Below are 12,901 nucleotides of genomic sequence, written 5' to 3' on the forward strand. Positions count from 1 at the left end.
TAAAAATATTAAAGCCTATTCATACTAGCAGTAATTATTAGGATGAAAGAATGTCTGCTTTATTCAAGGGGGATAATTGCTGTATAGAATTAGATGTTTCACAGGTAATTTTACAATTTTGTTAATTAAGATTAAAGTAATTATTTCTGCCCTAAGATTGCTTTAAATTGAGAGGCTAGCTCTCCTAGAAGAAGAAAAAAAAGGGAGGGGGAGAACATATATGAATTCTAAAAGCTTTGTATGCTGTTGCCAAAAAAGGCCAAATCTGAAGAATAGTTGTTAAAGACGCAAAGACGAAGGATGAAAATACAGTTCAACATTTGCAGATCGTGTGGGGTTGGAGAGCTCAGTGGATGAAGCTTGCTTTCTTTTTTTCTCTTTGGAAACGATCTCTCTTGGCCACTCTCCGGCCCTGGCCCCTGTTTAATTGTTCAGGATGTTGGAAGACTTTTTCAGCCTTATAAAGGAGAAAAGTATACTAAATTGTCCCTTAAACTGTTCCACCATTAAATCCCTTCCACTCACCCCAACCAGATCGTTTGTGCAGGGTCACACCTGGTGACCCCTGTGGGAAAGTCAGCCTCGACAGGAAATGAGCAGGCAGTGCTCTCGGGGGTGCTGGTCCTCCATAGGCCTGGACCCAGGAGCCCCCCAGAACTCAGCGCCGCTGCCCTTACTGGACATGCAACTCCTTGTCTTCTTCTTCTTCTTTTAGCTGAGATTCAGATCTTAAAAACATTTTAAATCCATGTTTGTGATAATTGAGCCCGATTTCCTCTACAGCACATTGAACATAGCTGTTCCGTGTCTTAGAGTGACCTACTGAACGTGGCTGAAGCACACGGGCTAGTTTTTCCCTCTATCATTCTCACATTGGAAATGATCCCCAAAAGACTGCAAAAACCACTTTCTCTTTTCAGAAACCAGAAAAGCAGGCCTACAGGGAGTCGTGTTGCTCCTAGAAGGAAAAAGGAGAGAGCTGAAATTTTGTTGTTGTTCTAAGAAGACTGCTTTCTCTGAGTAAAACAAAATAAAAAGCAAATTAAAGAATCAAGTAAGACAACAATCAATCTCCTATCGGATTTTTCTTTCTGCACCACTCAAAAAGAGAAAAAAAAGCTTACAAGCTCTGTGTAACATTACTTATTTTAAGGATAGAATGATTTCCTCGTTAACAATTTGCCCTGCCATTGATAAAATAGACTGCATCCACCCTCAACCTTACAATGTAAACATGCCGCCTCTAACTTTGGTTTGCCAAAGCTCGCTGTTAATAGGCTAATAGTTTACTTGTGTGGTTTATTTTCTGCATAAAGGTTTTACTTTTCATGTTATGTGACTAAGATTTTATTATCAGATTGTATTATCAGACTCCAACAATTGTTGCTACCTTTGCCTCTTTCTGATAAAAAAGTAAATTAGGAGCAAAAGTGACCCCAAGAAGTAAAGGGTATTGTCACTGCAGTAAACAGTCGGGGAAAGGAAAACAGAAGGTGGCAGGAGCTGCAGGGGAGGACCCCGGAGCGGCGCTGACAAGCGACAAGTTAGGGAGCTGTTGTGCAGAGTACAGCTGCCCCACAGTGTTTTCAAGGCTGTGACCTTTCAAAAGCAGATTGCCAGGCCTGTCTTCCAAGGCACCTCTGGGTGGGTTCTAATTGCCAACCTTTCGGCGAGTAGTCGAGTGCTTAACCGTTTGCATTACCCAGGGACTAGATAGATCATTACTCAGATGAAAATAAGTACCCACACTGGGGACAAAATTTTAGATCAAATGTTAATTGTCCTACCCACTTCCTTTTTATGTATGATTTGGTTGCTAAGAAAATTTTCCTCATTAATGAGTACAACTAGTGCAGCCTAACAAGGGTAGTGAGGATGGCACAGGACCGTGCATGGTTTCGTTCTGTTGTCCATGGGGTCGCTGTGAGTCAGCACTGACTCGACGGCACCCCGGGACGGCAACAACAGTGCAGCCCAACGTAGGTTTTAACAATGCCTGCTGTTTTCACCTGCAGTGTCTCTGCAGTCACCTGGAAATCCTGCTCGGTTCAGATTGTCTCACCAGTCGCTGTGTCCCTCCAGCGTGAACCCTCAGTGTTTCAGAGGATCTGTCGGGAGTCCTCAGTCACGACAGCTCCTCCCCAGGATATGCACAAATTCAGTACTGAGACGCCCCCAGTGCTCTCTGTGAAGTCCTGGCTAGGAAGCTCACTCTCCTCCCCGGCGCAGATGTCGCCTGGTGAAGGAGCGAGCTGGCATGAAAGACTAGACGGAGGACTAGAGCGTGGCTGTGTGACTGTCTTCACATTGCCAGAACGCCAGAGTACCCTGTCAGAGGCAGAAAGGGCTTCACCAGGCTAATCAATCTGTAATTTAAATAACCAGATATAATATGCGACGCTGTGTTAGAGAACATGGCAGTGTCAGCGAAGGACGACCTTGGAAGAAACGCTCAGGAATATGCAGGCAAAGGGTCAGAACAGTGTCCGTGGTTTTCAGTGTACGGCAGGTCTATGTGTGTGTGTCTGGTATGAAAAAAGCACCTCAGAAGAAAGGCCTGGTCGCCTACTTCCAAATGATTATTTCTACTGAAAGCCCTATGGAGCAGTTCTACTCTGACACACTCAGGGCTGCCGTGAGTCAGAATCGAGTTTTTCCAAATCTCAGCTTAAGCTAGTTCTGTCCTTCTGGGGAAGGAATGGCTTCCAGTGAGATGTGTCATGTACTCGGTCACTTGTCTATTAAACCAACGTGGTGGATAGCCAGTAGGGGCTATCTATCTCTCTGCTACGTGAGGGGATAAGATGGCAACCACAAAGATGGGCCAATGGAACATGGACGACGGTTCTCCTGCGCTTCTTCGTCCCTCACGACAGACACAGAGAAAAGTCGCACATTCCTTGTCATTTTCCCCCCTTGCCCTTACTGACATCACTTGGCTCGTAGGCAATATTCTGCACCATCAGCGCTCAGTCAACACTGCTGAATGGCCGAGTACTACAGCATGGTATTCCCAAACTGAGACAGAAATTAACCCTAGGAGTGAGGGTCCAGGGTTTTGTTTCTGGTTTTTGCAGATTTCTTGGAGGAGCAGAGATAGTGCTGGCAAGTTTTGTCTGTCATCATGACAAGTAAATAAGTATCATGGAGGTTAGAGCTACTGAATTTGGACATTTAAAAAATTAATGCGTCTAACTTAATTATATGTATGAGTATAGGAAAGTGTGTGTGTGTGTGTGTGTGTGTGTGTGTATTAGGGTCTTACGATAGTATGACCCTCCATGGTGAGGAAACATTTTTAATTGAACTTTTTGTTTTGAGGCCACTGTAGATTCATATCCAGTTGTAAGAAATAACACAGAGTGATCCTTTGTATCCTTTACCCAGTACCCCCTGATGGTAACATCTCACAAAACGGCCGTGCAAGGTCACAACCAGGATGTGGACGTGAGACAGTAAAGATGCAGGACATTCCCATTATCTCATGTAGCTCTTTTTTCGCCACACCCACCTCCCTGCCACCCTCACCTTCTTAACCCCTGGGAACCACTGAGCTGTTCTCCATATGTATAATCTTGTCATTTCAAGACTGCTACCTGAATGGAATCATGCAGTATGTAAGCTTTGTGGGTTGGCTTTTTACACTCAGCGTAATTCCCAGGAGAATCGTCCCATCGTTGTGTGTCAGCAGTTCTTCCCGTCTCTCTGTGGAGTGGCGTGCATGGTGTGGATGAACCGCTCACCCACTGAAGCACCTCTGGGTGTTTCCAGTCTGTGACGATTACAGATACACTGCTGTGAACACTGGCGTACGGGTTATAGTGTGAACACGTATTTTCCTTTCTCTGGGATAAATTCCCAGTGCCACTCGTCCCGGAGGGCCGTGGCTGACTTGTACGGTGGTTGCCTGTTCAGTTTTTAAAGGAACAGCCAGACTGTCCTCCACGGCGGCTTGGCAACTTTGATTCCCAATAGTTATGCGTGAGTGGTCCAGTTTCTCCACATTCTGCCAGCATTTGGAATTGTCACTGTTTTATTTTAGCCATTCTGATAGATGTGCAGTGACAACTCATCGTGGTTTTAATTTGTATTTCCCTAATGGCTAATGATGTTAAACATCTTTTCATGTACTTATTTGCCATTTGTGTATCTTCTTTAGTGAAATGTCTCTTCATGGTTTTGCCCACGTTGTAATTGGATTGTTTTGAGAGTTCTTTATGTATTCTAGATACTAATTCCTTGTCAGATATGTATTTGCAAATACTTTCTCCCATTCTGTAGCTTGTCTTTTAATCCCCTTAATATAGTGCATTATAGAGCAAATGTTTTTCATTGCTATGAAGTTCAGTTTATTAATTTTTCCTTTTATAAATTGTGCTTTTAGTGTCAAGTCTAAGAACTCTTCATCTAGCCCTAGATCCTGAAGACTTTCTCTTATTATTTTTTTCTAAAAGTTCTATAGTTTTACAATTTACACTTAAGTTCATGATCAATTTTAAGTTAATTTTTGTAGAAGATGTAAGACTTAGGTTGAGGCTTACTTTTTTAAAAATAATAATTTATGGTGTTTTTGGTGAAAGTTTGCACAACAGTTTAGGTTCCCATTCAACAATTTCAACACAGATGGTTCAGTGACATTGGTTACACTCTTCACAATGCATGAGCATTCTCATTGTTTCTGTTCCGGTTGCTCTGTTTGAGGTTTACGTCCTACGTGTGGATGTTCCCATGCTGCAGCACCATTTGAGAAAAGGTTATGTCTCTTCCTCCATTGAATTATTTTGCACCTTTGTCAAAAGTCAGTTGGACATAACTGTTGTTGTTAAGTTCCATTGAGTCAGTTTTGACTCATAGCAACCCCACGTACAACAGAACGAAACACTGCCCAGTCCTGTGCCATCCTCACAGTCATTGCTATGCTTGAGCCCGCTGTCCAATTACTGCCAGGTAGAGGTAGGAACCAAGGCTTCCCACTCAGCCTCAGTTGACACCCCAAGAGTGGAGGACCCTCTTCGTTACTGCTTGGCAGTGAAGGGACTTCCATCCCCCCGCGTGGGGTCTACTGACACTCCAGTGGGAATAGCCAGTGGGGGCAGGAGGAGGATGCCTATGGGAGTGGAAATCCAGGCCCCCACATGGTCTCCACTGACTCTGGGTGGGTGGGTGCCTTGTTACTGGCCTCGTTACGTGGAGATGAAAGTTCTGACTGTGTACTTGGACTTCTGTGACACCACCGCAGTGGGGGTATTGGGGCACCTTGTTACAGCTCCCCAAGTGTGCACGTCTGAGCTCCCCACACCTCCTTTGCTGTGCGGGGCGGCAGTTTTATGCTGAATGGAGGAAAAGTATGTCTGTGGTGAGAAATCTGAGATAACATTAGGTACCTAGTCTCTTCTGGTGGATTTAATTATTTAATTTTAGCATACTGTTAAGGAAAATCTTTATAGCTTCAGAAAATTACATTATAGCAAGATTTTAGTGTGGTTTTCCATTAACCACTGGGATCAGTCTGTATTTAGATGGATAGAAATGATCCTATTTTTAAATTAGTGGCAGAGATACACTGTCCATATTAATGATGCATCACATAATTATTATTTTATAGAAAAAATTGTTATTTTAATATTTATAGAAAAATATATTAAAATATAGTTAAAATGCCTGTAATTTTACCATTCCTTTTGTATGTCCCTTACATTGTTGTGTTCTGTTACAATCAAGTCATAGATAACAAAATTATATAGCCATAAAATCTAACATGTTTTTCAAAATTAAATGGTTATCTAAAACGATTCATGTCTGTAGATTTTCGAAATAAAAAATTGTTTTAATTAATTTATTAAATATTTATTGAAAACGTGCTCTGTGTCAGGCATTGTGCTAGAGATATAACAATGAGCAAAACATATACACTTTCTGCCTTAATCAAACTTACTCTAAAGTGTCTTCCTACAACAAAAAATCAAAATAAAAAAAATTAAATCAAATCTTCAATGAAAGCATTTATATATTTTTTATGAATAGTAATGCTCAGGAAAATAAGGTATCTTTTGAGCATATTATCAGAGAAAACAGAAAAACAGGCTTCTAAAGCAGTGGCTTTATCACCAATGTTTTTTTTGAAATTAAATTGATAACATAAACAACATCATAAAATGTTCAATGATGTATACGATGAACATATTTCAGCAGTTTCTGAAATACCTCGTGGATTTTTAATATTGGTTTAGAGTCAGAAAAGGCAGCGTTACCCAGTGATGGCCGTGGTTGTTGAGGTTTACATTAGCCAAAAGCTGTAAAATCATCCAAGGACGCATTTAGTGTTGGGATAATAATTTACCAAGACAGTTACCACATCCTGGAATTGTTTGCAGCTCTAATTCAGTATTATTAATAATGGATAAAATTGCACTTTTCTCAGGTTGCTGAGGGCAGTGGGGAATTATTTCAATGAATATTTCAGCACATCATTTTAATCATTGTTCCACTGAATTCAAGCGGGCAATATTTTATACTTCTTAATTCAGTCTGCTAAGAGACTATGGTCATTAAATTGCAAACTATTTGCAGTTAGTCTGTCCTGGTGCGAAAGAAAGCAGACTGTGCTATTAGTGCCTGTGATTTGATGCTGGGTTTGTGGCTCAACTCCCTGTGATGAACGTTTCCAGTAGAAGGAAGAACACTGAAGAGAGAGCAGAGCTGAGTTTTGTGATGCCTAAAATATTAGAGTGTTACTTTTTTAAGTTTTGTTCATTTATATGGGAAACATATGCATATAAACACAAGTATAAAATATAAATATCTCAAAAATAGTCTTAGTTTTCCAACAAGACCGAAGAAATAAAGCTTTAATTTTAGGAGGAAAATGTATTTCCAGTTATGCATGGTTATTAGTAGTGATTACTTTTGCTTTCTTTCCCATTCTTAGCCAATTGCATGATTTCTGGCGTCTGGATTACTGGGAAGACGACCTGCGTCGGAGAAGACGATTCGTTCGTAATGCGTTTGGCTCCACACACGCTGAAGCGCTGCTCAAAGCTGCAATCGAATACGGTCAGTGCTCCTGCCTCTAATGCAAAAGTACTTTTGTACGTGAGGGGGCTCATTGCAGCTGAGGATTCTTTTTTTTTTTTTGCCAGTATTTGAAATTCTCCGTGTCATAAGTCAGAAAGATGTTGTTCTGCCTTGTCCTCTGCATCAGTTTAGGATGCCCCTTATCAGCCCAGTATTTCTCACAGCAGACATGTTTTTAGACCCTTCAACTTCTCTTAACAGATTAAAGGACTCCGCACAGTTCATTATTATCCAGCGACTGTCTCACACATCCTAAAACAAGAGTCAGCTCAGTTTCTTCCGTAGTGTCTTTCAAGCTTTGGTGAGCAAGACCCAGAATGAGAAATGGATATTTCGGTGTAGTCTTGTACTCAGACTTACATACTTCCATATTTTGTGTATAACTTGGTGTGTACACATGTATGTATTTTGTATATATATATACATATGCAAACACTTACATGTATAACCAAAACAGATGTTTTATCGATATCCTCATTACATGATATTTTCTATTTTAATCCTGTTCTGCACTAGTCTTTTCATTTTTTAAAAAAAAAGGTAATTCAGTTACAATCAGCTAACAAAGTCCCAGTCTGCCGAAGGGTTGAAAATTATATAAGAAAAACCGCCCTGCGTTAACGATATCACGAACTGTTACGTTACACTAGAACCATGCCTTGCATTGTCCTTTATAGAATGTGCACAAGAGAAAGGAAGTATCAAAGTATTTTTGTAGTTTAATAAAAATGCTGCTACTTTAGATTGCTGTCCTCCAGGAAGTATGCATAGGGATATTTTGTCTGTCTGTTTTTAAATGCTCTAGCAAGTTTAATTTGGATTGATCATATCAGAATGTTATAAGTCATGCACACTCAGGAAATACCCAAATTAACACTGTGCGTATATTTTTGTTATTAAATAACCACTTCTGTTCTTACTGTTATTGGTGTTTTCTATTATGTTCCTTTTCATTTATTTGAAAGTAATAAGTGAGCCGTCTGTTTCAAAATTTACCATAGTTCATAGCATGTAATTCCATTCATCTGCTTGATGTATTGAACAGGGAAAATTTTCAATCCTAATAAAAAGACAGAATGTCCAGAGTTTTAAAATGTGTAGCCCCAGTCTGCTCTTAACTGATGTAACTTATTAAGTCTAAATAAAAAATAATAATTGCCATGGAGTCAATTAGACTTATGGCGATCACACCTATTTCAGAGCAGAGCTGCACTCCATAGGGTTTTCAATGGCTGTAATCTTACAGAAGTAGACAGCCGGGCCTTTCTTCTGCAGCACCGCTGGGTAGACCTGAATTGTCAACCTTTCGGTTAGTAGTCAAGCACAAGCCTCAAAACATTAAATAAATACGTGAGAATTTCATATGAAACTATTATACTGAGGATAAAAGTTGTAAAGTCACTTTATATAGTAAAAATAACTATAGGGGAAAATATACTTAAAAAAATTATAGGTGCCCTATACTCCAGGGGATTTCTTTAATCAACTCAAAAGATTGCCTAAGGATTTGATACCAACTTAAAATGAGTGTTGTCTTTATGTTCTATAGGAGAGTTTCTTAGAAATACCTACTTAGCAGTAGCATGCTTCATAATATTAACTTCAAATTATTAAACCTTCATTTCACTTACCATGTAATTTAGACTTTTTTAACCAATTCATTCTGAATTCCTCTCAAGTGAAATTAGAAAAATCTATAGACAATTTGTAGCAGGAGCTAGGCTAGAGGGATATTATTAGTGATACTGAGTTGCCCGAAGCTTTAATTATATAGGATCCACATTATGTTAATACTGTATTCTACATTCTACAGGTTGCTTTGAGAAAAGGATCTATTAGAAAATTGTTATTTTGTTTCTCAATAAAAGTGGATACTTTAATATGTTTAACATGTAAAACATTTTCTATTGTTAAACCTGTGTCAAAGCCTATCAGAAACAAATTTGAAATCCTTTGCCTTCAAATATTTTTTGAGAGAGATTAAGTCATATTTTAGTAACCTACGTAGTAACTATCATTAATGAACCTAAAATAAAAATTGTGAAGTAGATAAGAGGTGTAGATGATAATAAATATCCTCTATGTGCGCATGGGGCCGCCATGAGTCGGAATCAACTTGACAGCATCAGGTTTGGGGTTTTTTGGTACTACAAGAGTGTATTATAAAATATGCAGTGGTTTGTGATGCTCATATTCTGGGTCAGCAGCAGTATGCAGAACCTGTTTCTCTTGAGTCCCTCATTGCTTTGGGTTCTTTGGTAAAAGGAAACAGGATCATGTTTTTATTTTATGCATCTCAAGAACAAAGACCACATTTATGCCATAAAATACTCAGGAGATCTCCAGGGTACCTGCGTTGGAGTTACTCCAAGGTCATTCTCAAGGTTAGGGTCATGGAGTGGAAGACAAAGAGACTGAACAGCTCTACCTCCAGAACGAGATCCAGAGTATGCCTCTGAGCCCCTATCGCAGTTGACATCTGTGGAGTCTTGGACTCAGGTAGAGAGTTGGAAGTAAAATATGGAGGATGTGGCCAGGGCTGGTGGAAAGCATGTCCCAGAGTGAGCTGTACTTAGAAGCAGAGGGAGGAATTAAAACTGCCAAGAGAAAAACGTGGCACTATACCTCCTTCCAACCTCTTAATGTCCCCTCTAAGCAAGTATGAAGTATTTCTGTAGAAGAAATAGGAAGAAAATGTCAGTAATTATTACAAAACACTTCATCCAATAAAAATAGATGTTGAAAGCCTTAATTGAAAACAGGTTTTGTGTATTTTAAAGAAAGCTTTGTGTTCACATATTGCCAGAACATCCACATAAAGAAGAAAACCCACCCCATCCTCTGGATGCTCTTTCTGCCCGCCATTGGACATTTACATGCTCACATGGCTTCAGGTTTGGCAGTGTGTAGACTAACATCCACATGATCAAGTGTTGTGGTGTTGTGTTGACATAGATAAATGGTGTATTTATAGCACAAACTTACAAATTCTGAGTGAGCTTCCAGGACAAATTGAAATTGTGCTTATTTCTTCCTGTATGTTAAATAATTACTGTATTTCAGTGTCCCTTTCGTTAAATTCAGTCTTGAAAGTAAGCATTAAATGCACAGAAAGTGTGCTATAAACTGTAGTGGAAACATTTTTTATATATTCATCTACATGGTAGCAACAGAAATGTTTTAGGAACAAAAGAATATTTTATGGATAAATTTGCAGTATGGCTAGAAGCATTTGAAGCAGTGATCAAAGTGTTTCAGAACTTTAAGTTGTAGAAGCTGGGAGGATAGCCTGGAATGTCTTAAACAGGGACTGTTTAAGTGGCCATTGAAACAATTCCTGGGAAGTGAACCACTGGTCAGTACATCTAGCCATAATTTGGATTTCATAACATTATTCTCAGGCCATTTATATGGAACCTCAAAACGAGTGTAATAACAACACTTTCCCTTAAATGAGCAAACAATCAGAACTGGATAGAATTTCAAGGAGTCATAAAGGACAATGATTTTCTTTCATAAATACTTGGAAGAGGTTTCCCTTAGATTTCATTATTAAAACTTCTGGCTGACCTTTTTTTCTGTTGGAAAACATCCTTACCACTGATGGAGTTTTCATGCTTCTTAGTAATACTAATGAGTTGAATAATTTATGAGGTTGTCATTGCAAAAGATTTGGTGTGATTTGATATACTTTCAGCCTCTGGTGTTGGAATGTGATTAATAAAAACCTAGAGGCATGTGATTTTTTTCTCTGATGCTTAATGTTCTAATTTTGTGTGAATGGAAGGTGTTATTTAGGTGTTTTCTAATAGTAAAATCTCATACAAGTGCAAATTTAATGGGTTACCAGGAATTTTACAGAGCACAGCAATGGAATAATATTAGACATATTTTAAAATTCAAACTCATAAACTAATTTTATATATACATAGATAATTTTTTGACCTACAAGGTTTTATGCTTCAGGACAAATTAGCTAATGAAGAAATAACTGAAAAAGGAGGGTTTTGTATATCGTGTACATATTGAAACAAAACCTAGACTAGTCACCTTGTGGTATATGAAGATTCTAGCTGTTGCGGAATAGTGCAGAATCTCAGTAAGTTCTGGTTGTCCGTGCTGATTGTCAGTTTTTGTTTAGGCCTCTGTTTGCCTCCCATAAAATTACAGTGGAACAATGTTTCATCAAAGCCTGTCATCAAAGACATCATCTTAAATAGGTCTGATCGGGCGTCGCAGAAGAGGGCAGGCTGCCTCAGCCCGAGGAAAAAAAACATGGAGCCAGGATGACAAAGTTAATCAGTCATTTCTTTGGCAATAAATAATCAGATATGCTGAGAACTGCAAATGAGTTGGTTCTTAGGGTCCTCAGAGATGCGTCTGCTTAACACCTGATTTATCTAAGCCTGGGAAGCTACCAAGATCTGACCTTGACGGATAAAAAGCAACTCTGTAATGAATCTGAAATTAAATTAGTCTGATGGTATATGCACGGGTAGTGTAATGTGCTGCTTGCAGTCATCAAGAAGTAAGCAAAGCACGGAGAGTCAGGATCACTGATGCAGTGATACAGTTGTTGAGAAAGGAGATATCAGATCATCTGACTTCTTTTTTTTAAATTTACCATTATAACATTTGAGAAAGAGGATTTGATTTTTTTTTTTAACCTAATAACTCATTTGGAGCCTTGGTGACAAAGTAGTTAAGAGGTTGGCTGCTAACCAAAAGGTCAGCAATTGAAACCCACCAGCCACTCCTTGGAAACTCTATGGGACAGTTCTACTCTGTCCTAGAGGGTCGCTATGAGTCAGAATCGACTGGACAGCAACGGGTATTTTTTTTTATTTTGGTAGTAACTCATTTGTATTATGTAGAGAGTACAGTAAACATCTTCTTTATGATTGTTAATTGATAACTCCATTTTTTGTTAGTGCATTATTAATTGAATCCCCATATTTGGGATGAAATAGGTGATCTAGTTAAGGTTAAAATAATTTATTGAAAAGTTAATGATACAAGTTTTTTAAAGAGAAGAGAGAAAGAAAGAAAGTCAGAGAGACATCTCCCAGCTCTTTCTGGTGCCGATGTCAGATTCTTGTCTTTACCTTTGATTTTTATAGTCTTTTAAAATAATTAAAATGGATTATGTAAATACTAATTAAGAAATATGCTTATAAAATGCATTTTACGGATATTTCATATCTGAATCTGTTTGTAGCCTCCAACCTGACTCTCCAACATAACCAAATGGGTGATGTGTTAGATTCAGAGGAATCAAGTGACTTTATTAATTTAACAGAATTGATTGAACATCTACTCCATGCTGTGCACGCCCCAGATGCTGGATTCAGAGAAGGAGACAAACAGTGTGCTCTCTAACAGCACACAGTCTGGTGGAGTGGTTCTCAATGGGGGTAGGAGAGTGGGCTTGCCCCCCAGGACACATTTGCCAATGTTTACAGACATTGTGATTCTCAGGACAGGGTGGAGGGCTGAGGTTACTGACATACAGTGTGTAGGGAATGCTGCTAAATACCCTATAATGCACAGGACAACACCCCACAACAAGAGAAGATCCAGCCCCGAGTATCAGTGGGATGGAGGTTGGGACACTCTGTCTGGTGGGAAGCAATGGACGCCTATCATGGGAGCAGGTGGTGGTTCATAGAGTGTACAGGGGAGAGTTGCTCATTCATCCTGGCAGGTTGGAACAGACCTCAGAGAAGCAGGGACGTTTCCAAAATGCCTTGAGAGGAATTAGGAATGTATTGGATGAGAGGAATTAGGAATGTATTGGATGAGAGGAATTAGGAATGTATTGGATGAG

General features: G+C 39.3%; 1 protein-coding gene across 1 annotated transcript in view; it reads left to right on the plus strand.

The window, feature by feature from the left end:
* NBEA (neurobeachin) overlaps nucleotides 1-12,901 on the plus strand; it is a 685,423-nt gene that overhangs the window by 397,673 nt on the left and 274,849 nt on the right. The window contains exons 36-37 of the mRNA XM_023740363.1: nucleotides 3,388-3,455; nucleotides 6,929-7,053. Coding sequence (XP_023596131.1) covers nucleotides 3,388-3,455; nucleotides 6,929-7,053 — 193 coding nt within the window. The remainder of the gene's footprint in view (nucleotides 1-3,387; nucleotides 3,456-6,928; nucleotides 7,054-12,901) is intronic.

This window comes from Trichechus manatus, unplaced genomic scaffold (genome assembly GCF_000243295.1).
Source record: "Trichechus manatus latirostris isolate Lorelei unplaced genomic scaffold, TriManLat1.0 scaffold00153, whole genome shotgun sequence".
In the NCBI taxonomy this organism is placed as follows: domain Eukaryota; kingdom Metazoa; phylum Chordata; class Mammalia; order Sirenia; family Trichechidae; genus Trichechus; species Trichechus manatus.